The 25,292-nt window shown below is 40.2% G+C and overlaps 1 protein-coding gene and 1 long non-coding RNA gene across 4 annotated transcripts in view; one reads left to right on the top strand and one right to left on the bottom strand.

Annotated features, from left to right (window-relative positions):
* The window catches only part of RORA (RAR related orphan receptor A), a 357,103-nt gene extending 332,288 nt beyond the window's left edge, over positions 1-24,815 (top strand). For 2 of the 3 annotated variants that reach the window (XM_064722610.1, XM_064722612.1), the window contains 8 exons: positions 3,054-3,195; positions 4,867-5,262; positions 8,374-8,495; positions 9,685-9,817; positions 10,481-10,588; positions 11,938-12,048; positions 13,300-13,412; positions 14,641-24,815. In XM_064722610.1, the coding sequence (XP_064578680.1) occupies positions 3,054-3,195; positions 4,867-5,262; positions 8,374-8,495; positions 9,685-9,817; positions 10,481-10,588; positions 11,938-12,048; positions 13,300-13,412; positions 14,641-14,805 (1,290 nt within the window). In that variant the 3' untranslated portion in view covers positions 14,806-24,815. The remainder of the gene's footprint in view (positions 1-3,053; positions 3,196-4,866; positions 5,263-8,373; positions 8,496-9,684; positions 9,818-10,480; positions 10,589-11,937; positions 12,049-13,299; positions 13,413-14,640) is intronic. The other variant, XM_064722611.1, reaches the window with a different exon arrangement.
* Positions 1,016-25,292, bottom strand: part of LOC135452490 (uncharacterized) — a 25,852-nt gene continuing 1,575 nt past the window's right edge. The window contains exon 3 of the long non-coding RNA XR_010441631.1: positions 1,016-1,120. This is a non-coding gene — a long non-coding RNA (uncharacterized LOC135452490). The remainder of the gene's footprint in view (positions 1,121-25,292) is intronic.

Below are 25,292 nucleotides of genomic sequence, written 5' to 3'. Positions count from 1 at the left end.
GGCAAAGAGAGGGACTAGAACAACAGAATGGAGTGTTCTCCTTGTAATAAAGGAGAGAAAAAGCCGAGAAAGAAACTGTAGGTACTTACAGAAGGCTCCTGTAATAGGGGCTTCCCCACGTGTCTTACAGTGATGAGAAAGCCCAAGGACCACCAAAAGCTTACATAACTCACAAGTAAATGACAGCACCATAGAGCAAAAATCCTCACTTGACCTTCATTGTCAGTTCGCTCCCACGTCAGATACCTGTGTTTCTGAGCTCTGCACAAGTTTAGATTAGCTTTTGAAGTTTGTGGCAAGGTTTCTTCTTTCTTTTACCTAGTGCTGATGTTTTCTTGGGTTTGTTTTTAAAAGCAATTTACTGTATCTCTGGTTTGTAAAGTACAAGTGCTTTTAAAGGCCTGGGTTCGGGCATTTCTGCTCTACTGGAAATTTAGCTTCAAGCTGTAACTTAGCTGATATATTGTACACTAAAATGTATTGAGCAGCTGTGTCTCTAGGGAAAATCTGGAAATGGAAAAAGGCCAGTATTTTCTCCATTATAATACTAAAAATAATATTCATTTTGACAAGGGTATTCTTAATAAAATATGCCGAAGTGGCAATTCAGAATCAGTGTACATATATATATCTCAGCTAAAGGAAAACATATGGATCCTTGAGGTTATTGGGACGTGTTGGTTTCACATGCTGTTTAGGCTGACTTGCAGAATCCCAGAGGTGGCAGAGGGTTTCATGCAGCTCATGTGTGAGCATGTCATTCAGTGTAACTGGAAGAGTGTTTGGAGAACTGAAATTTTCAGGGACTGATGCACAACCTTGACCAGTCACTGGTCAGCTCAATCCCCAATCCTGTTTTTGTGGTGAATGGCATTGCACTTGGAGTTCAGTGGTGAGCACACTTGTCCTTGCACTGCAGTGACAGACTCCACTGATGGTGCTCCCAGCACTAGAAATGAATCCATGTACTTCCCAAGAGTTGGTTTCTCTGGAGGGATCAGTTGTGATGTTGGAATGGTAGACATTTCCTTGGTTTTTCAGGTTGAATTATTATTATAGGGTGAAATGCATTCAGTTGGAGCTCAATATGTGCAATACTTTCAGTCTCAGTGACAATTACCTATTGACAAACATGAAAAAAGTGGTTGAAAGTTCTGTCATATAGAAACAAAGACCAGAAAAAAAGGGTAACAAATTATGTACAGGAAAACAGGATTAAAGACAGCATCTTCAGTTTGGTTTTTTTTAATATTCTGTGTTCCCTAGTAAAGCTTTAATAAAAGGAATGTAACCAACAGAGACTGGTGCCTTCCTGCTAAGACTGAGCAGGGGCTTTGTCTCAGTCGTTTGCCATGTTTCTGTCTGCAGCCACTTTGATAGGAGCTACTTGAGACTTGTCATACAGATGTCCTTCCTTTGTTTGCTTCACCAAGTATCTGTGCATGTGCTGAGGGACTCCAGCATGAAACCTTTGAGTAAATAACAAATTGGTAAAAGTCCAGCTTTAATTAAAAGGTGCCCAGCCTTTCCAAGGAGCTATTTTCTTTGCAGCACTGTTAATTAATCCATTATGTGGCAACGTAAAACTAAAATAGTGTGTTCACTTGCTCTCAAATGCCTCTTTAGAATGACTGCATCTTTGCAGAATCCTTGTGAAGTAGGTATTACACACACACCTGCTTGTGTTTGGGCAGTCTGTGGCAGAAGGATGAAATGGACTTCAAAGCAAGCAGCTGCAGAGTGGTGAATGACGTGCACCTCTCTGGAGGGGACAATAAAGTTGTAGCTGTGCGTAACCTTTGGAGCTGGGCTTACTCAGGAGAGAGATCATACATAAAACGTGTTTTAGCTTTTCCCCTCCTTAAGAATCTATATCCTGCACCAAGTTGAACAAAACTTGGGCTGTCAGCATCAAACTAACTCTCACAACAGCAGCAATAGGTGACAGCAGCACCAGTGCAGTGACCATGCCTCTGTCCTGGGCACTGGTGAGGCTCCTCAGGTGCTGTGTCTGGTTTTGGGCCCCCCGTGACAAGTGACATTGAGGGGCTGGAGTGGGTCCAGAGAGGGGCAGCAGAGCAGGGGAAGGGTCTGCAGCACAAGTCTGTTACTGGGTTTAAGTCTGATAAGGAACAGCTGAAGGTGCTGAGGTTATTTAATCTGGTGAAGAGGAGGCTCAGGTGTGACCACCTTGCTTTCTACAACTCCCTGATGGGAAGATGGAGCCAGCTGGGGGTCAGGCTTCTCCCATGGAGCCAGCAACAGGACAAAAGGAGATGGCCTCGTGTTGTGGTAGGGCAAGCTTCAGTTGGATATTCAGGAGAAAAATCTTCACCGAAAGGTTGAAGATGTGAAAGGGTGGGCAGGCATTGGATTAGACTGTCCATGGAAATGGTGGAATCACTATCCCTGGAAGTGTTCAAAAGGTGTTTGAATGTGGCACTTTAGGTTTAGTGGTGCTGGGATGATGTTTGGGCTTGATGATCTTAGAGGTCTTTTTCCACCTTAATGATTCTGTGAATCTTTAAAAAAAGCATGTTAATAAATTGTCCTTTGCAGGAGAAAGTGTTCAGCATCGTGCTGTGTATTTTTAAACACATACACACACTGGCAAGGCTGAACATCAGAGCCTGCCACTGTCACTCCAGAGAGCAGAACAGGGTGGTAGCTGTTGAATCCTCCCTATTTTGGAGAACTATGACAACCCAGGAAAGATAGGAAATCAAGGTCTATAATTAGTTTTATCTCATTTGAAAAGAGCTAGTCTGCCATATGTAATATGGGATATGTAAAATCAGTGAATAAAAAGTGTAATTCCTTTACATGTTACAACGCTTTTTTAATGAACTGCTTCTTGCTAGTTACTGGTTTTTGTTTATTTCCAGGAGAGAAAAAAAAAACCAAACCAACAGAACCTTTAGTTTTAACTTCCTTTAGTTGACTGTAGAGCACTTGAACTTCTTTTCTTTGAAGTATGCTATCCTTGCTATCCTTCAGAGTCTTTATTGGCTCCATCAGTTAACAGCTCCTTGTGTTTTGCCATGGCACGGCAGGGCTTTTTCAGGAGGAGTCAGCAGAGCAATGCCACGTACTCGTGTCCTCGGCAGAAGAACTGTCTGATCGACCGCACCAGCCGGAACCGCTGCCAGCACTGCCGCTTACAGAAATGCCTCGCTGTGGGGATGTCTCGCGATGGTGAGCGCTGCTGCCTCGGGGCTGCCTGCACTCTGCTGACATGGGGGCCAAAACCAGCAGTTCTGTGCTAATTGTGCATTGATAGTTGAGATCATCAAGTGACTTTCAGATGTTGCCTCATATTTTTCTATGTTGTATGCTATATGTTTTTAGAGGCTGCTGTATACTCGAATATATACAAATCAGGGCATGTACAAAGTTCTTGGAGTTGTCTTTTTTCTTACTTACCTATTACAGTTCTCAGTTAAGAGCTTTGTCTCTGGTCATTTCTTGAAGATGTAGTTTGTTTTTCTCAGTTAATGTATTCATATATTCATTGATATATTCTCTATATACTCATTCCAACTTAAGTGACCTCCTGTAGTTGCAAGTGGTGCTGCCTGGTGCAAGGGTCCAGATCAGACCTGCTTCACAGTATCAACTGAAGTTAAATGTGTGTATAATGAATAATGGAAAAAATACAAAGAAAACAATAATGCAGTGTTTTTACAAAGATGGAATTCTGAAGAAAAGATGTTCCGGCGCTGTTAAATATTAAGCTCAAAATTGCAGCTTGAGTAGTGATGAAAGCCCGCCTCTGCCAAACAGTTGCTTATGTAATTCAGTCAGAACTGGCTTTGCAGCTGAGCCTTGCACGCCTCCCCCACAGATGGAAGGGAGCTGCCACCACTCACCCATCTGAAGATCTGACTCAGTCTTTTCCCCTGCCACAGTGACAGCAGCCCTGCATGTTCTACAAATACATACACATTACTCCAAGTGCATGAGGCCTAATCAAGGAGATTGTTCCCAGATTACATTTACTTCTTGAATTACATTGTCTTTATTTTTTTTTATTGGCCATGAGACTAAAAACCTGAAACAGTTGATCATGTAATGAGTGCTTCTTCCGACATGTTTGCTTTCCTGTAGAAAAGCTGAAGGCAGTAGTTGCCTTTCTAAGGATGAAGCTTTTACAGCAGATACAGGTCTTTGAAATCCCATGCTGCATCCTTGAGAATTCCCTGGAAATTCCCAAACCAGTTGCTGCTGGCTTACAGCTAATACTTCCCAAAGTTGTAGTAATGCTGTGGAAATACACGCATGCACTTGTGTGCACACACACACAGAGGTTTAACAATTACTCATCTACTAAGCATTTTTGCCTGTCACAGAGGCACTTTGGTGGCAGGTTCGGTGGTTCTTCCCACAAGCTTTAGTCGCAATCTCAGTAAAGCTTGCTGTTGATACGCTGAGAGAGCCCCCACGTGTTGGCACCACACTCTAGGGTCACTCCACAGCATGAGTGTACAGCTGGTTGGAACTGGACAGTTGTCTCAAGCCAGTGTGTTCTGGTTTAGCTTCTGCTTTTCTAGGTAGGGTTTGAATGCTGAAGAGATGCATCTGTCAACCTCAACGGACATACGAGAGAAAATCTTTCAAGCACAGAAGTGGAAAGCTAATGAATTAAGTTAAACCAGTGACTTCTAATGGTCCATTTCAGTGGCATGTCAAGACAGTCTTTTAAAGAGCAGGCAGCTGTGTACCTGTAACTGAGAGGTGGTTCTTAGGTCTGTCCATCCTGCAGGTTTGGGTTCGTGCTGTATCCTTCCATGTAACATTGAAAGCCTGGCAATGAAAAGGCAGTGGTGGATGTGTGGAGGTGTAATCTCTTGTGTGTCTGTGTTTCAGCTGTAAAGTTTGGTCGAATGTCCAAGAAGCAGCGGGACAGCCTGTACGCCGAGGTGCAGAAACACCGAATGCAGCAGCAGCAGCGCGATCACCAGCAGCAGCCCGGGGAGGCAGAGCCGCTCACACCAACATACAATATCACCACCAATGGCTTAACAGAGCTACATGACGACCTCAGTAATTACATTGATGGGCATACCCCTGAAGGTAGCAAAGCAGACTCTGCAGTTAGCAGCTTCTACTTAGACATACAGCCTTCTCCAGATCAGTCGGGTCTTGATATTAATGGAATCAAACCAGAACCAATATGTGACTACACACCAGCATCGGGCTTCTTCCCTTATTGTTCTTTTACAAATGGGGAGACCTCTCCAACTGTGTCCATGGCAGAATTAGGTAATGAGAGAGAAAAGCTTCCGTTGTAATTGTTTTAACAAAACCCTTTGGATGAAAGTGGCACGTGTAGCCAGTGATAGTGAGAATGCTGCTGCAGTAGAGCTGTGGGCATGGATGGGCATTCTTGTGTGAAGTGCACAGCAAACACCCTGATTGATCTCAGGGCACACGGGAACTCCTTTCTGCTCTGGACTGAAGCTCCCTGGGGGCTGGGGTTAATCAGTGCTACCAGTGTTGCTTTTGCTTTCAGTCCTTGCTGTAGAACCCTGGGAATACTCATGAAGAAGGTAATTTTTAGTGTTGAGAAAACAGGGCATTTCTTTATTTGCAGATTATTTTTTTATAACAATTTATCTCCTTTTTCGTTACCTCAATACTGTTACTCCTAACAATAAGTGATGAGGCTGATTTTCTCCTCTTCACCTGAGAAAAGCACTGGGCTAATCTGAGGGCAGTTCTTGTCACTTATTGAAGACGATCTAGCCCCAGGTACTGAAGGACATTTTTGAATGTAGCAAGTTTTGATAATCTCTCCAAGAGCCTTATAACAACCACATTAATTAGCACATTTTACTTTAAACTTTTCCCTTAATGATTACATTAAGGCTGAATTCCACAAGTATGACTTGTCAACAGCTGAGACTGGAGTTAGAGTGTGCTGTGTTATAAACAAAGTGGAACAGGACATCAAAGAACTGGTTTCGTGATTCCATTACTTATGTAAGCAGCCAGGCATTAAAATTGATTCTTAAAACTTGCTGAAGCAACATTTTTTCTAATTATTTTATTATGAAAACCTAAAAATAGTTCAAAAAATCAGGTATTCCACATTAAAATTTTGTGTGGTTTATTTTATGTTCTTTTGAGAAGTTTTTCAGAGAGGAAGACACAAGAAGCTTGCTTTTTAATGTCCTTATGTTGCAGAATGCTGCAACAATGTAATTTGTCCTGACAGCCAAAATATTGTGTCTGGCATGAATTCAAATAATTTCAGATAGGTAAAAAGGAGAAGAAAATGTCAGGACAAAGGCAACACCACTAGCTTTGTCTCAGTGAAATAACTGCTAATTCTCTCATGGAAGGTATTAAAACATTAAACCCACAAAAAAAAAAAAAATAGAGGGTTTTTCCTTTGTATACCCAGTGTTGAGTTTGGACCACTGGCCTAACAAAGTTTGTCCTGCTGCTTACCTTGATTTACACAGTGCTTCCTTTAAACCCTGCACAGCATGAACATTACTGAACAATGTTTGAAGAATGTTTGTCTGCCAGACGAAGGTTTCAATTTAGAAAGGTGTGGCTGTTCAATGAAAATATTTAGGTGTGTGCTGAAACGCAGTCCCAGAGTGAGGCAGAGCTTTGTGAATAACATGGGAATATTTCTCCTCCTGCATCCTGCAAGGGCACGGGGATCGTGCTGTCAGCTGCTGCTCCCAAGAACAAGTGTTTAACTGTACACTTGTTAAAAAAACCCAAAACTGCTCTGAAATACATCAAAGCTATGGTGACAAAGTATAAATTACATTGTGTTCTACCTTACTGATTGCCCAGGTAGCACATATAATCTGCTTTTATTTCATCTGTGTGTTAAAGGCTTTTCAGGCAATATCTTACTCAAACTACTGACAGGCATTGGTCCAGCAGTTCAGTTTGTGAGGAGCTCTTTGATCATTACCAAACAAAGCCAGTTTCACTGAAGACCCAGTAATGCAGTCCCTCAGAATACCTCTGTGTTGCAGTGACCACCATTCCTCCTTGGTTTGAGCCTTCATTTTCAGTGGCCAAACAAAGCAGAATTCTGTGAGACAAGTCCCCAGGCCTCTGCTTGTCACGTGCTAAAATAGGAGAACATGCCCACCTGAAGGGTCAGGGTAGGAAAGGGGAAGTTAAATAAAAGTGGAACTTGGGTATCTAAATTCTGTTCAGGCTTTTGAAAGTGTTCCTAAACATTTATGGAACCAGGTTTTATTAATAAATGTAAATCTGCATTATGCATCTTTTAATCAAGTGTAGCAGCAGAAAATAATTCTATTTCAAATTAAAATGTATGGAACTTTTAAATCGTGCAGTAAACTAGGTGAGTACTCTAAAGCTGAAGGAAAACAACCCCTCATGTTAGGGATTTTTTAGTGTGTTAGAGAATCTTGAAGATTAAGATAATAGATGCATTTTCGTGATATTTTTTAAATTTTGTGAGAGTAGGAAAAAAAAAAGACACTTTTCCCTCCCAGGCAGCCTCATGGAACCAGAGTCGTGCCTGAGTGAGCGCTAGACAGGTGGTAACTGTATTTGCCTATTGGAAAGCGTTGGCACTGGCAGCTCTGCCTGCCTGCCAGTGCCGTTCTGGCCCGTCCCTGATGTGCCCTGCGTTCAGCACGGCCTTGGGCAGCTGTGTGCCCTCGCTGGAGGCTCCATCGCCCTCTTCTTCACACAGTTCCTGTGCCTGTAGTCCGTGGTGTCCTTCTGGGCCCGGTGCTCGGTGTGCCCCAGCGGTATCCGTGCCCGGTGTGTCCCGGCGGTGCCCGGTGTTCCCCGCGGTGCCCGGTGTTCCCCGCGGTGTCCGTGCCCGGTGTGTCCCAGCCGTGCCCGGTGTGTCCCGGCGGTGCCCGGTGTGTCCCGCGGTGTCCGGTGTTCCCCGCGGTGTCCGTGCCCGGTGTGCCCCAGCGATGTCCGTGTCCGGTGTGTCCCAGTGGTGCCCGGTGCCGGGTGTTCCCCCCGGTGTCCCCCGCGGTGTCCGTGCCCGGTGTGTCCCGGCGGTGCCCGGTGTTCCCCGCGGTGTCCGTGCCCGGTGTGTCCCAGCCGTGCCCGGTGTGTCCCAGCCGTGCCCGGTGTTCCCGCGGTGTCCGTGTCCCCCCTTGGCGCCGCTTTGTGCCGGTGCCCAACTCTGGGTCAGCGGCGCCCTCTGGCGGCGGCTGCGGGCGCGGCTCCGGCCGCCGTTCCATGGCAGCGCCTCCCGACGCCGGTTCCAAGGAAAGTCAAAGCAAAGCGATTTTCTCTCTCAGCTCACCCTCTCCCCTCCCCCTGTTGCAGCTGAAATGTACGAGCTTTTCTCGTGTCTGAAGGTATAGCTTTGCATTTCTAACGCGTGTCGCTTTCTGCTCTTTCTTTTAGAACATCTTGCACAGAATATTTCCAAGTCACACATGGAAACTTGCCAGTACTTGAGAGAGGAGTTACAGCAGATAACATGGCAAACTTTTCTGCAGGAAGAAATTGAGAACTATCAGAACAAGGTATAAAAGCATGCCAAGATACGGCATGGTTTCTTTAAAGCATGGTATTTCCATAACACACTGCAAAATTCACTTTTTCACTGCTTTCTCCTTACTATCAGGAATGTGTATTTCTGTGTGTTTAAAAAAATAATACACTAGAATCAAAAGCAGCAGTATGGTCAGGATATCTTTTGCTTGTGATTTTTAGAGGTATAGGAAAAGGCAAAGACATTCTCCTAAAATCTGTCTCTGGTAAAGGATAGGAAATAATAGGAATTTTTTCAATCCTAATTGGCATGTTATTTTCTCCTCTTAAATTGTAATGTCCTGGATCAACAACAACAAAAGGCGAAGCCACCAAGTTTGTGATGTTACATGCTGTGCTGTAGCTGGAGTTTATAAACACAGAGCTCCATCAGATTTCCAGCCTTGGGGGTTCACTGTAATCCTGATTCATGCTCCAGTTGTCCCTCAGTGTTTGGCTTTTACCTGTGGAGCAGCAGCAGTGCTGCCGTGCCACCAGGGCACTGTAAGGTCTGATCAGTGTTATTCCCAACGTGCCTTCTCTCCACAAGCTGCTGCCAATTGGCTGCTTTTGGAAAATGGCCTTGGGAAGCACTGCTGAAGCACGCTGTTCTTTGAACATATTTTTCATTTCCACAGAAAAATATTTAACCTTTCAGAGTACAATTTTTTCTACTTTAGGTGATTTCATTCTGCATTATTTTCAACACTGGAAAAACTCACTACTTGCATGCTTTCCTTATGTTTTTATCAAGATGATCTTCATATATGGACACATTTATATGTATTCTTCTGAAGATGAGCTAGGTTGATAATTTGCATTCTGTACAAAATACAGAAGCTGATAGGAAAAATATGATCATGCCTTGTTGGTGTAAATTGGCATTTTATTTTCATGCAGTGAATAAAATTCCCACTGAAATGACCAAACTCATTACACTTTGACATTTTTGGCTTATGCTAAAAGTACTCCGAGCTGGATCTGTTGTGACATGAGTGAAGAAGTGTTCGATGGTTGCATTGTCACTCACCCACATGCAGCTCTGGTTTTGAGGTCAGACTGCAGCCAGCAGTGTTGGAGGGAGCTCACTCCATGTTGTTGTTTGGTTTTCTTTAGCTCAGTTTACTTTCTGACAGTGAGCTTTGGTTAGTAATTTTGTCATTTCTCTTCTCTCCCAAACAGCAAAGGGAGGTAATGTGGCAGTTATGCGCAGTCAAAATAACAGAAGCTATACAGTATGTAGTGGAATTTGCCAAACGCATTGATGGCTTTATGGAACTGTGTCAAAATGATCAAATTGTGCTTTTAAAAGCAGGTATGTGGGTCAGCTTTAAGGTCTGCTTCTATTAGTTCTGCCTGAGGAAGGTGTTACATGTTACAGTGGTTGCATACACATATATTCATATGCAGTACAATGGTCTTTTAAAATTAAATAATGGAAAACCTTGCAAAATTTCTGTCTTTGAAGTAACATCATCTTAGTTATTGTGGGGAGAAGGAGTTCAAGTCTATCTAATAAATTTTCGTTATGGATAAAGGGAGCAATGAGTGTGTTAAGATGTAAAAATTGGATTTAATTTTTTTTTGATTGCTGATAGTGAATATTTCAAGGTAAAAATCCAAATTGTTCTATGCAAGATATTGTAGGAGTAATTCAGGTTACAGATACTGGACCAAGTTGTTAAGGCTTGGTGAACACATATATAAATGAGCTGCTTTGGCTTCAGAGATTTCATTACTCAAAAAATGACTCAAGTTCATTACCATTAACTAAGTTGCTTTAGCAAAAACTTCTAAAGGGGTTTATGGGAATTCTTGTAATTCTACCAGCAAACCAAACTATGCTTTGTTACACCACAGCAACTTACTACACTACTAAACTGACAATGAATGCAGAGCATTGTTATTAAATTCTCACTTGCTCTTTGCAACTGCAGGCTCTCCTTCCTTAGTCAAACATCCCTTGTTTCTGTTATAGGGTCTTTAGAGGTTGTGTTCATCAGAATGTGCCGTGCCTTTGACTCCCAGAACAACACAGTCTACTTTGATGGCAAGTATGCTAGCCCAGAGGTTTTCAAGTCCTTAGGTAAGGAAATGTGAATTGTTGTGTCTTTAAAAAGAAAACAAAAAAAACCCAAAACCCCAAAAAAACAGAATAAAAATAATATGGTGGAAAGGCAAGGGAAAACAGCTGCTTTGAAAAATCAGTCTATAGTATTCAAATAAAAGAGTTCTGGAGCTCAGACTGCTGTGTTCTGGCTCTGTTTGAGGCCAAGCTGATTTCAGGAGGTAAAACAGCTTAAGGCTGTGCAGTAAAGGACTGTTGGTGCTGAAGTCCAGCACTTTGATTAGGGTACAGCTGTTTGGACTCACTTGTTGAGAGGAGAAGCCCAGATTTCATATGTAATGTAATGTTTCATGTATCCTGTTGGAAAAGGCAGCAGATTTTAAGCTAATTTGGGACATACTGACATGATTGCTTTGAAGATGTTAATGGTGTTTTAAATTTTGCCAAGTGCAGTTATTTGCTGGTAAAACACTGTAAATCATTTTTTAAAATTAAACTACATACAATTTTGAAATTTTTTTCCCACATATTTTTGCTAATTTTAAAAGGATCTATTCACTGGGTATAGATTTGGGCTGTAAGCTACTTTGTAGGCAGTGAAAATACATCAGTGGAGAATGCTGGACAATTACTGAAGTATTCTCTGCCTTTCTAAAACACCTCAAGTACAAACACTTCTGGGTTCTGAGGAAATATAACTTGGATTGTTACCAGCTGTGTGCAGAAGTTTAGGCTGGGGAGGCTGAGGAAAACCTCTGTGTCTCAGGTTGTGGTGCTCCTGAGAGCAGGGCTCACTCTGCAGTCTGTACCTGCATGTGTGACAGCAGCAGTAACCTGAATAACCTGTGTGAGCAGAGAATGGACGGAAGGAGACAGAGTTCCTGTTCTGCATGAACCGTGTTCAGTCAGACCTTGGCTTCTCCCTTTGCTTCCTGCATGTCCCTGTGTGCCTCTCTTCCCCCACTCTGTGTGCTCAATAATCTTAAAGTCACAACTTCTTCAGTCCACACTGACACAACAAGGTTCCATTTAGAACAGAAACCAAGGTAGAACAATTTTGAGCTTGAAAGTAAATGGCTTGAGATTTATTCATATTCACCCCATGAGAACCCAGTGTAGAAAAGATACAGTGTGCAAAACTTTGTCAGTCTTGGGTGCCAGGATGTGGGAGCTGGGAACTTGTGGGAGTGGAGTAATACCCTGAAGGATGAGTGAGATCTCACTGCCATCACTTCACAGTCCTTAAGGAGAAGACCACCTTTGAAGTGTTTTACATCTATTTCTCATCTTCATCAGAATAAATCAATAACTCTGTAGCACTGAAGTAGTTTTAAACAATGTAACAAGAGCTTAGCTTTTTCTTGCAGGTTGTGAAGACTTCATTAGCTTTGTGTTTGAGTTTGGAAAAAGTTTATGTTCTATGCACCTGACAGAAGATGAGATAGCTTTGTTTTCTGCGTTTGTTTTAATGTCAGCAGGTAAGAAATGAAGATTTCCTCTAGATTTATTTGGTAGGGGTTGTTTTTATTTTCAGGACTTTTTAACGATAATGTTACAATTATCAGACGTCGTGGAAATATCATTGTGGACACTTTTTGAGTGTTTTCTCCTCACCAAATTTTTTATTTTAATAATCACATTAAAACTGTGAATTTAGGAACCACTTTGTTAAATTGGAAATCCTAATCTAAGCCCATATTTTCCACATTTTCACCTTGTTGAGGACTCAGCTTCTTTGCAAAGGCTTAAATGCATTTGAGTGAGACTCACGAGCCAGTCCTGGTGAGAGGCAGTTACTGAACTCCCATAGGCAGCTGTCCATGTGTGTGAGCTTGCAGCTGCAGCACAACAGAGAATTTCCAGCAGTGCCATTTTAGTGTGACTGGGGACACTGAGAATTATGGTGCAGGACATCCAAGTCACCCCAAAAGTCAGCCTGGGTCTGCCATGCCTGTGGCTAAAATAACTTCATAATCCCAGGTGAATGTGCACAGTGTGCTCCAGGTCCTGGAAAGGCTTCTTAGGTCAGGTGGAGCAAGGTACTGGGGCAGAAAGTCAATTTGTGCTGGCCTGACACCTGAGGAAGGAAACTGTGAGTTCAGACTGCACCACAGTGGTCTCATTCTGTTGGCAGTGGTGGCTTTATTGAGTCTGCCATAAATCTGTTCTCCTGTTGTTGGCCAGACAGGAAGTGTGTTAGCCCTGTGTCTTAGCAACCTACAGAACCCACAGTTCTGTCACAGCTAATACTGCTTTTCTGCCAGGAAGTTCAGCTGTTGTTTTATTTTTAATAGTTGAATCTTTGCATCTGATTTTTCTGTAAGTTCTGTAAGTTCTGCTGGCTTTCTCTAAGTTCTGTAAGATCTTAGCAAGATGATCCTCTCCAAGTAGTTGTTCATTATATGATCTATTAATTTCCCAGTAAAAAGTTGCTAGCCTCATTTTGTAAACACCCTGCATTTTACAAATTTTCTTGCAAATGAATAATAGATCTTACTCAGATGCATTGCATTATCCTAAATAAGGGCTTTATAAAAGTAGCTTTAAGTGCATGTAATAAATATATTTCAAAACCTGTTAATTTTGAAGCCCATTTTCTATATGAAAGTATATGACAATTGGAAGGAAGGTTGCAAATAGGAAAAAGGAATCTGTAACAGACTTAGTACTTGTGGTGCACTGTGATCCATGTGTGCATTACTAGAGGTTTTAACTCCATTTATATTCAGATCGCTCATGGCTTCAGGAGAAAGTAAAAATTGAGAAACTCCAACAGAAGATCCAGCTAGCACTTCAGCACGTCCTACAGAAGAACCACCGAGAAGATGGAATTCTGACAAAGGTAAGGGTGATCCTGTGCCATGGCACAGGACTGTGGAAGAGTGCCTTCACCTGAACACTGCCCTGATTATGGGGTAAAGCTCATTTGCAGTTAATTTATTTATAAACCCGGAATGCTTTGTTCAAAATGGAGCTGCTCAGTTGCACCTTGTTACTTAAACCTAGAAGAGGTGAAATGATGATGTTCTAGGGAACAAGGTTGATAATGGTCTGAAAGGGAGTACTTTTATGTGGAACTTCATGAAAAGTGATGAAGGTTTTTATGATAGCTCTCCTACACAACACTCCTGCCACACGGAATACTATTTCAGTGCCACAACATGCATGCCTTAGTATTTGTGGAATCTCTGCTGCATGACAGTTAAGTTGTTATAACATGCAACGCACAAACTAAACTTGCTTTTCCAACTTCCGTGAGAAGTTCCCCACACAGCCTTTTTCTCAGTTCTTCCAAAAGTGACGCCTAGGGAAAAGAGGCACTACCTACTGAAGTATCTTCATGTAATTTCTCAGAAATGAGAAACTAGTGTGATGTTACAAGAAGTAAATCTGAAGAACTGGGGAAATACAGGCACTTTACCTTGCAGAGGTAGTTCCTTTTACACCTCTGTGCAGCCAGAGCTTATGCTTCGTTTCACACCAAAGAATTACTTACAATAGAAGCAGGATGGTCCAGCACAGGCTCTGCAGATTTTCTTCATTTCAAATCCTAGCTCATGTAATTTTCTCTCAGTGTATGCTCTGGATACCTTTGTCAGAAGAAAGAGTCTGCCACATGCTTTGATACGAATATTTTCTCAGTAACTTCAGGGAGCACCCTCATGATATTTTAGAAGCATATTTTTTTTACCTTATTTCAATTAAGGTAAATAAATCTAATCTATTGCATTGCCAGTTCCCTCCATAATATTCACAGTGGATTTAAGAGCAGTTGGGATTACCTTCTTCCAAGAGGATAATTTAATGAGTGAAGATCCAGCCCTGAAATACTTGTTTTTCAATCCAGCAAGGAAACCTAATGCCACATTTTCCTGAGAACTTAAAAAAGATTATTTCAAAAATAGCTGTGAGTCCATTACTTAAATACTTCTAGCAGATATCCATGACTGTGCATCTGAAATGTCCTTGTTAAGTTAATAATTTGGTTTGGGAGAGCTTTAATCCTTACAGCAAGCTTGGGAGGCCTGGTTCCATGTATGACCATATGACTTGTGTTCATTTTTTTACAGTTAATATGCAAAGTGTCTACTTTAAGAGCACTGTGTGGACGACATACAGAAAAGCTTATGGCATTTAAAGCAATATACCCAGACATTGTGCGACTTCATTTTCCTCCACTTTACAAGGAGTTGTTCACTTCAGAGTTTGAGCCAGCAATGCAAATTGATGGGTAAACGTATCACCTAAGCACTTCTAGAATGTCTGAAGTACAAACATTAAAACAAAAGAAAGGAAAAAAAAGGAAAAAAAAAAGAAAGAAAACCAAGACACTTTATATGGCCCTGCACAGACCTAGGGAGCCAACACACTGCACATCTCTTGGCGGTCGGGGTCAGGCGAAGGATGGGAAACAATGAAACAAAGTTGAACTTGTTTTTCTCATGCATATGATTTCCATTATGCCTACAAATATGGACCCTTTTTCTGTCTCAACTTCTCAATCCTTGACCTCTGTTTACACAGACTGAGGGTACTAATGTCAGAAGGTTGTTTTCTCCTGTAGTTCACTGCCCAGGCTTTTGACAGAACAATCAATTTGTTGGTCAGAACAGAGTCCACCTAGTAATCAGCGACTGGTGTGCATTGCAGAGATTTCAGCATCAGTTTGCACAACTTGCTCATTGTTTCATGAAGGACGATTTTTTTTCACCTACCACTGTTTGCCAGTAGACAGAACGGCATGAAAAGGGTCCATAGCAATAGCAACAATAGCATTATAATATATTACAGGGTAAATGGGCATGAAGACTATATATAGCAAAAGAGATATTGTTTATATATTGTTTTAATTAATATAAAATGTAGTTACTGGTATAGCTTTTCTTGTTGAATTGATAAGGCACTTTCATTTTGCACCTTTTTCTTTAAATTAAATGCTAGCGTGTTCATTGTTGTGTTGCATGTGCACCAGAAATTCAAGTTTAACTGAAAAAGGTTTGGCAGGTACTGGTACATTGGGAGGTATTTATGCTGCTGTTTTCCATGTTACTTTTAAAGAGAGGCTGGTCATATCCTGAAATGGTTAGAGGTTTTTTTAAAGAGTTGAAAATAACGACAATTTTCTACATTAAAATAATCTTTTCAGAAGTTAAATTCAAAGGTACTTTTATTTTCAAGTCTTACAAACCGGAATGTTTCAAAGTCAAAAGCCTCATTTTCACAGGTTCTGAGTTTCCACTGTCAGAGTTGAACTAATTAATTACAGATCATTTACAAATGAGTAACACAGCATCTTTGAAAATCAGGCTATTAAATAGTGTATTCCTGCCCACCATAAATCCAGGTTTGAAAGTATTTATTCAAGTCTGTATCTACAGTAAAAGTATGTGTATATGACATGCTTGCAGAAAAGTACTTTTTACATGTAATATTACATACTTTTGTACTCCATATTGTAAACAATGCCTTCCAATGCCAAGCTGTAGCCTGTCCAAATCCATAGGTTTGTCTTTGGCTTCAGTGAGATGAGACACACTGACCCCTGTTCCAGCATCCAGCAGTTCAGTTTCAGGGAGCTGAGCAGAGAAGTCTGTTCTCTCTTTGTTTAAAAAGATGCACTTTAAAGTTGATCAGATGGGAACAAACTAAGAAAGGAAAGGCATGCTGTTGCTAGAAAGCATTAGTTTGTACTCAGTAGAAGCCTGGAAATCATAAATATCAGAAACCTGCATTCTGTAATTCTGATTCCTGTATCACATAACCAACCAATAAGCTGAATCTTGCAGTGTTATTAATTACCATTCCCTTCAGGAAGAATTCTGTGTCTGAGCAAAGTTCTGAAGGAAGCAGGTTCACATAAACAACATTACAAACTGTGGGTGTTTGGGCCAGAGGTGTAGGTTTGGGTTTGGATGAGATGCAGATGCATAACTGGATGCCCTGTAAGCCATCACAAATGTAGTTTGGATGAAGTACCTAAGAAAAAGCTGGGAACATCAAAAAACGAAAAGGAATGAGACAGAATGTGCCCTACTGCTTTAACTTCCAAGGGTAAACAATCTCTTACATAAGTTACAGTTGTTGAGAAGTAACAAGTGAATAGAAGCCCACCGAAACCTGAGTATTTTAAAAAGGAGAGTCAGATCAGCGGGTTCCTATTAGCAAAATACAGGTTTATTCTGTGATTTGAACGTGTTTCCTTTGGGCTCAAATAGAAACATTCATCTATGACCCTTATGAAACACGTTCCAGTCTAGCAGATGCGGGAAGGTTACAGCTCTCACTCATCTCTCGGTTTTGCAGGGAGGGCGAGAGCTCAGCACCGGAGCTGCTCCTCAGAGCAGCGCCCTGCAGGTGGGAGGGGAGCCCTGCAGTGCTGTGAGCGCTGGGCTGCAGGCAGGAGAGGCCTTTTGGAAAAGCCCCATAGAGCTGCCTGTTTCCTGCTCCGGCCTGCCTGCTCCTCAGCAAGTGGCTCACAGCCCAGCACGTGCTCACTGCACTCCCACTGAAACACTTCCTTGGATCATTGTTTACTTTATTGGAGTAACTGGCATGATATGGTACTTGCATTCTAATGTGTATTCCTATTTTTGAAGCACCTCTTTAAACTAACAAATGTTTTCTGAATGTGACCAGCCTTAGGTGCTAGTCCTGTAAAGATCAACTAAACTTAATCTCAGTGTCAACTAATGAATAGTGAAGTAAGACCTTACTTTTTTAGAGAGTGAGATACACCTCCTACTTCTGACAATGTAGACTACCAGGCAAAATATTGGGGATTAGTTTTCAGTCACATCCTGTTCTTACCTTTTCATGATGAATATTAGTGCTTTGCCAGGTATCTAGGCACCAGTGGTTTTGTTTGGATTCTGTTTAGCATATTTACATTTACAAATCATTGACAATATAAGTCTTGGAGCATTTAGTAATAAAATACATAACAATAAAAAGGTTTCCAATAGGGCCTTAGCTGAGACTGATCTTCCAGGCCAGAAAGCACTGTTGTTTTTGTTTGTGGGAGCTCATGTGTACTGGGACCTTGTTAAATCAAGCTGAGCATTCACACCCCAAGTAACTCTGCGTTCCTGGTCACAGTTAACAGCCACTTGGCAATAGAGTGGAATTTTTGGGTTGCCCTTCGTGAGGAGGGATAAAAACAGCAGACACTGAGCAGACACCTGTTGCCAAGGGGGTTTTTATGCAGGGGGACTCAGAATAACACCAGAGTGGCTGCTTGGAGATGGCCATGTAAGAGCACAGCAGGGGAAACGCCCTCTGCAAAACCCCTGGGACTGTGGCCTGCTGTCAGATGATCCACCAGTTAACAACTGGAGCTCAGTGGATATTCACATGAGTATTTTCATCATCTGCCCAGTTCACTACAAATAAAAACACTAGGATAACTAAACATAATATTTTAAGTTTAGATGACCTAGTCCTTAGAGCCTGCAAAGATACTTTCCTTGGGAGTTACATGTGTCCCTGGAGATGCTTTCTGGCTTTCTAGGAAGAGCTACTGGACTGTACTGTCACATGAACCACCCTAATACATGTCATCACCTCCAGCATTGTTTGACGTATGGAATTAGGTAAAAAGGGAGGCTGTTTTTAAGTTTGGTTGCTCTTTATTAGCTTATCTTAGTATGAATACCAAGATATCTGTCTATGTGCACCTGTGTGTGTGAGAGAGTCCATTGTGTGCGCACATGAGTGTATGTGTGGGACGTGTGAGCGGCTGCTTCTAGGCTGTTAAGTGTCAATGGAATAAAGAAAATGTATTCAAAATACTTAAGTCAAAAATAGAAGGTGGTAAAAAGATTTATTCTATACAAAGCCTTGTCTGGACCACTTTAGAGAGACTTCTATTTTTTTAACCCTTCTATAAATGTTTGATGGCACTTGAAATATTCCTGCAATAAAATGTGATTTGTGTAAACATTAAAAAAAAAAAAGATTTTGTAATGTGAAACAATGAAAGAAAGTAATGTAATTTTTCTAAAAAACAAAAAAAACCACAAACGAACGAACTTTGTATTATTTTCTTGATGGAATTTGTCTATTTGTCTTTGGAAAACTTTTTATTTCATTGAATGTGCCATAGTAGAGGTGCGTTTTTCTTTTTCTTTCTTGTTTTTTATTTTTACATTTTAGATTAAAGGAATAGCTGTGTTCCGACATTCCAAAATGCAAGATGACATAGCAGTCATGATTAAAAGGTTTGATTAGTAAGCTTCAATCATTGTTGCTTTTTTTGCACATGTTCTTCATTCCTCTACAGTGCAATATGTACATAGAGCACTTGCGGGTGTAACCTTGATCCCTCAGGGAAAAATACATATTTGTACAGGATTTTTCTTTTTTTTTTGCCTTTTTTCTTTTCTTTCCTTTTTTTCCTTTTTTTTTTCCTTTTTTTTTGCTAAGGAATGTCGATTGAATCACTTGTCTGTTGTTGAGGGGCAGCCAGATAATAATCCTAAACCACTGTCACAAAACATCGATTGTTTAAATTTTGTGCCCTTTTATTATTTAAAAAAGAAAAATAAAAGTTATTTTCTGACAGTTCTTTGTGCTGATTGGTGAAAAAAAGGGTAAATAGATTAAGCACCTTATGATTGACTTAACTGTGAATGACAATCCATCTCGTTATCAACAAGAGAAGCCCTATCATTTTGGAGCTGGGGTTAGAAGTCAGAAACTAATGTGCTCAGGGATCTTCTAAAACTCTTCAACAGGGTGGCCAGTACTGCTGGTGGAACAAATTACTTTTTCAAAAATATGCTAATATTTCTTCCCTTCCCCCTGCCCCCAGGCACAAGAGAACTGGATTTTTTTTTAACTAAATGCTCTATGTGTGCCTCATTCTCTTGCTCACTCTTGCGGTAGAGCTGCTTTTTGGTTGGTATTGTGCTCAAAACAGAATACCCCAAATAATGCAAAGATTTTACAATTATATTTTAGAAAATAAATGCTGACCCACTAAATATATGATTGAAATTAATTTCAATACTCTCTAAACATTTTTATAATGATAGGACGACTTTTCCAACTGAAATTCAGTGTTCTGCAATAGAAAGCAGCTTTTTAGTATTTAAATTGTTATCAAAGCAAATGAATCCATTTGTGAGAATGCAGTAAGAATGAAAAGGTCATGGTTAAGTTTCATCAGTGAAGTCACATAGAAAGGAACACAGATCTGCAGGAGTACAAGAACAACACTTCAAATGTTGTCTGTCATTGCTGCAGATGTTTCATGGTAAAGCCAAAACCTGGCTGGAAAGAAACACTGCGGCTGAAGAAATTTTCATATTTAGTACATCAAATACAGCAATTCCAGTGATTTTACAATGGCACCAAAACCCAACAATGTTCAGAAGTCTCCAGTGCCAAACTAGGATGCTTGAAGCCTGTCCCAATTAGCTTTGTTCTATGGCTTCACATTCTTTTGAAAATGCAAGTAGAAAAGCAAGTAAACAACTAGGAACAAAATGAGCAAGACTTCAGCACCTTGGTTACATTGGAAAGAGAGTGAATTTGACTCCTCCATCCAATGTGTCTGCTTGGAGAAAGCCCCAGTTTTCTGGCATTTTTGAGGGTTTTTTCACGGGTATACAGCTACTAGTTGGTTACTTGAGATTGCTTAATGAATAGGGAGAGCATCCTTACGGTTTCCCCGGCTGACAGCTGAGTCTAGCTGGGAATGGCTTTCCAAGGCAGGCAGGCACTTAGCAAGTGTGGTCAGTTGGTGTTCCAGCACCTTCAGCTGAGATGAGAATTCCTGCTGCTGACTGGCAGGACCCTATTATTTGTGTACCTGCACACCAGTGGAACACTTAGAATGGACAAGCTCTAAGATGCTTTAACTGAGTAGTGCGATGACCCAAGCATTACAGTGTCTTTTTTTGGATTGGCATAGACAATCCCCAGTCTGTACTTGATGAACAAAACAACTTACACAGTGTGAGCTGTGCAAATGACATGGATTTTTTTCCCTAGACATTCCTAAACTCCTCAATACAGACAAACCTATTAATATAAGCGCCAGAAACAGAAACAATATCCAAAAATAATAGGCAATTTTCTCTTGAGTATGGAATTCTACCTGTGCTAGCTGATTCAGATTGCACAGAACATCTTTATTTTCCCTAGCTGGAGAAACATAACTATTAGAACTATTTTTTAATTATTAATACTAATATATATCAGTTTTAAAGTTACATCCATTAATATATTTGAATATTAGCCTCTTTCTTTTTGTTTAAGTATTTCTGTCAGTTAATCATTTGGTGGAAATGAGGGCAAATGCATACAAATACCAAATACAACAACAAAAAGAAAAGTTTTAAAATGTAAATGAGTATTTATTTAAAAAACCTTGCAGTATGTGCTTTAATTCTAGTACTGTGATAATGGCTTGCTACATAATGCTAAGTCACTGGACTTGAGGAGAAAAATACGTAACATAATATACAGTCTTTCTCTGGAACTTTATTCAGGTACTAAATAGAATTTTAACATCTAAACAGAAGCTGTATTCTACCTTTTCCATCTATAATGTTGCTGTTTGTCCTTTTTTTTTTTGCCTTTATCACTGGTAGAATATAGCAATAACTTTATAGCAATAAGTAGGCTATCCAAATAAGAAACAAAACATGATAAAGGCTTCAGATCAATACTCATAGGCTCACTTCTTCTGCCACAATATTCACTTGTATGTCTTCCCTCATAATCTTATTACTTCTTCAAGCTGAACTTCACAATCAGGTTGTTCAGCTTGGCGTGTGACATCCCACTTTGTTAACACCTGCATGTTTTCAGTGTTCACATGTCCTGTGTGTACTCTGTTCCTACGTTAGTGTTTCTCAAGGTTTCTGAAAGCACAATCTCTGTGAGCTGTATCTGTGCACAGGCTCTCTGTGTTGGAATTGACTGAGTTTCCTGGGGCAGGGAGTGTGGATCAGCTGGAATGTTGGCAGCGTTTCCCAAGGGAAGGGCCCGAGCTGCTGCGGGTACTTGGGGACGGTGGGCACTGCCAAGCGCAGCCCCCAGCGGCTCCTGCAGCTCCTCGGGCCCGGGCCGAGCTCCGTGCGCAGCGCTCTGTGCTGGGCAGGCTGCGCCTCAGCGGAACCCGGCTGGCTGTGCCCGGAGGGCTCTGCCCGAGAGCCGGGCACTTGGGCACCATTCGAACGAGCACTTGTGGCTTTCGGTTTGAGAAACACTACCCTGAATTACCCCTCAGAGTCTCAGTGTAGATGCACAGACCTTACAGGAGCTTGCAATCTGTAACGCTATCTATATCTAATGCAGAGAATTCATAAGCAATACAGTGAATTTTATTTCACAAGAAGGCATACGTACTGTAGACCTTTTTAAATCCAAAATGTTCCTCATTTCTACATTGATTTAGAAGCAAGTTACAGAACAGTGGTCACTATTTGAAGTATTAGGACATTAACTGGCTGCTTCTTTATATGTAACTGTATTGTCTGCCTGCTCCTTTTCTGGAGATGTGTTTTTGTATTGGATGTTTGGGCCAATGGGAGGCTTCAAGCTACAATGTATTTTCCCAGATTAAATATATTTAACATATGACAAACCCCAGACAAGGCTTTTTAAAATGTATAAAGAACTGCAGTGTTAGGTGGTTTATTTGCAAACTGTTTTCAATGTTGTCCATTTTTATGGCACCTTTAACAATATTCTTGTTTCCAAAGTACAAAAAAAAGGTTAAAAATATTCTAGCCATAACTGAATGTCAAGCAATAAAACAAATGACTTTTTGTGCATAGATTTAAAAGAAATACAAGTTTTAGACATCTGCATGTAAATGCAAATCTCTTGTTTACTGCTTTCTTAAACTTGAGCAACTGATTCCTTATTTTACTACTAATTTAAGGACTTGTAATGGCCTGTAAACATTTTATCTTGCTCTATTCTTTCAACTCTAACTTTGTCTCTGCTTTGGAGTCATAATATTTAATGTTGTTCTGCTCACCTCTATACAGTTAACTTTTTGCTTTCATTCTGTATAGATAAAATTATACTATAAACAGCCTACACAGTGCAAATATTTATCTGTTTATCAAATACCACATTATGCTGTATAATATCTGTTTTACTATATAATCTATTTTAGACATAGCTGTTTAGAACTAGAGTGTGCTATTTTTGTGTTTTTCTGATGTGTGGTGCTAGATAAGTTACTTTTGTGAACAAAACAAACAAACCCCTTTTATTCCTAGACAATACCACCTTTGGGTCTTGTTAATTTCACTGAGTATAACTATATATAAATATATATATTTGTGTATATATATATATATACACCAACATATGCCCAACAAGTACCTGTATCAGAGTACAAGATTTGGGACATGGTTTTCTCTTTAAATGCATAGTGTCATTATATAAATTATTCTATAGTATATTTAATAAGGAGAAAATTACTTCACCGGTACAGATACTTGATATCAAATGTAGAATTTTTTTCTACATTATTAACATTATTAATTATTAATGTTATTAAAATTGTTCTGTCCAGCTTGTTATCCTTTTGGTTACTAAAAGAGTCTGCCTGTATTGTATTCAAAATAAGAAAAACATCTAATCTGCCAGTATAAAATAATTCCAATATGCTGTCTGTGTGAAAGGGAGGTAGTTATTTGGCTTGTTGGAGAGTTCTATCCTGTTGTTGCATTGGAAATGTACAGATGTCATTCTGCTGGGTGCCTTCCTCCCTGCTCACTGTCAATAGGATCTGTACGCTCAGCCTGCGGATGTTACTGGGCCACGCCTACACACTTAACTCCTTACTGTAAATAGGAATGTTCTGTAAACCTGCCCTGAGGGATGGCTGAGTGCAGTCCCTGGATATGCTTTACACACCATGCATACATATCCAAGGACAGCCAGTAGCAACTAAAGTTAATTAACAAGTGGAATTTGCAACGTTTTGTCAGGTATGGGGGTTTTGTTTTTATTTTTCCATGTATACCTTAATTTACGTAGTCATGTACCCTTCAAAATATTCCTGTCCCCTGCTCCTTTCATTCTAGATATTGTTTTCATGTTCATTCTTAAAAACTGATGGATATCAAATATCTAACTAAGGAGGTAATTAACCTTTTAAATATTTATTAGAATTTTTCTGTAATATTACTGAATTTATAAGATCTTTAGCAAAGATTTTTGAGCAATTTATTAATAACAATGTTTCTGTTTACTGCACTTTTTGATAATAGAAGGTAGTGAATTTTAAAGCCATGGTTCTTGGCTTCCATGCACTGCTTTTATACCCTCAATCCAAGGAATATATATATATAAATAATTTTTTTTAAACAGCAAACATACTGTTGACCTAAAAACAAAAACAAACTTTACTGCACCATGGGTATATTTTCATAAGTGGAATGTTTAACTGCAAACACTATCAGGACAATTATAAAAACCTCTTGAAGCTACAATCTTATTTAAATATAAGCCATGACAATTTTGTTTTCCCTTCTTGATTTAAGTCACCTTTTGATATTTTCAAAGAGAGAAGGACTCACTCTTAAATTTGTACGTACCAACCTATAGGTAATGCCAGGAACACATTCTCCCCGTTGTTTTAATCGTTTGATATATTTATGCAAAACCATTTGGTTAACATTTATCCTCCCTCTTTACTAAATGTTCAACATACCAACAACAGAATAAATGCTGATTACAAATATACATCAGATTGAAGATGAAGCACACAGACTTAAAAACCTCGTTGAGTGATATGCTCAAATTTCTGTAAATACACACAAGTTTAATGCAATGATACTGTACATGTAAATATGTGCTGTCTGTTATGTGTACAGTATGTACAAATTCCTTTTCTAGCCACAATCAAATGTAAGCCATCAAGAGGATGTGGTATTGTACTAAACCTTTGCTAATGATCTTTGCCCAGTCACTTCACCTGTCCCTTCCATAGACCTTTCCAACTCACTCTTACGATAGCCTGCTTATATTCAAGTTTGTTATTTTACTCGGTCCCGGAAAAAGTATTTTGATTCATTTTGTAAATATGACTGTAAAAATAAGAGATTTAATGTTGTCTTTTAAATACTCCAATTTTCATTCTAATATGAATGTTGTTATATTGTACTTAGAAACCGTACCTTTAATATTACATTACCTTTATTAAGTGCATTGAACACATCGATTTTAGATGTGCTTTATGTACTCTTATCCTGTAATAAAACTTCAGCTTCTAATGGAAAAACCTGTCTTGATTTTTTTGTCAGTGGTATTTTCCTTGGTTTCCTGAATTACAGTTTATTAGGTTTATGCCTTAAGGAATGCACTGATACAGAATTAGACCACACAGAGGTTAGAGGTGGTTTAGCATGCACAGCATGCTTTGTCAGCAGCAGGGAACAAGATGGCCCCCAAACACCTTTTCAGCTCCCCTTTTGGCCAACGAGAGCTCCAAACCTTTTCAGAATGAATGTGGGTTAATGTAGCTCCCCTCTGTGTGAAGGTCTCTTGTTTGAAATCACAGGTCGCTACATCAAGTGCAAAATACAAGATATTTGGCACAAAACCCTCCCAGTGAGCACTCCCAGCAGAAATACTGCGTTAGGTCAGATTTTAGGTCAGACAAATGAGGATTTGGGTATCAAAATTGAAGTTTTAATACAATTTAGGCGTCAAAAGTCAAAGTTGCCACTCCCCTCTGCTGTGCTAACTTTGG

Source organism: Zonotrichia leucophrys, chromosome 10, assembly GCF_028769735.1.
Source record: "Zonotrichia leucophrys gambelii isolate GWCS_2022_RI chromosome 10, RI_Zleu_2.0, whole genome shotgun sequence".
In the NCBI taxonomy this organism is placed as follows: Eukaryota; Metazoa; Chordata; class Aves; order Passeriformes; family Passerellidae; genus Zonotrichia; species Zonotrichia leucophrys.
The sequence above is the reverse complement of the archived record's forward strand: the minus strand, read 5'-3'. Positions and strand labels throughout refer to the sequence as shown.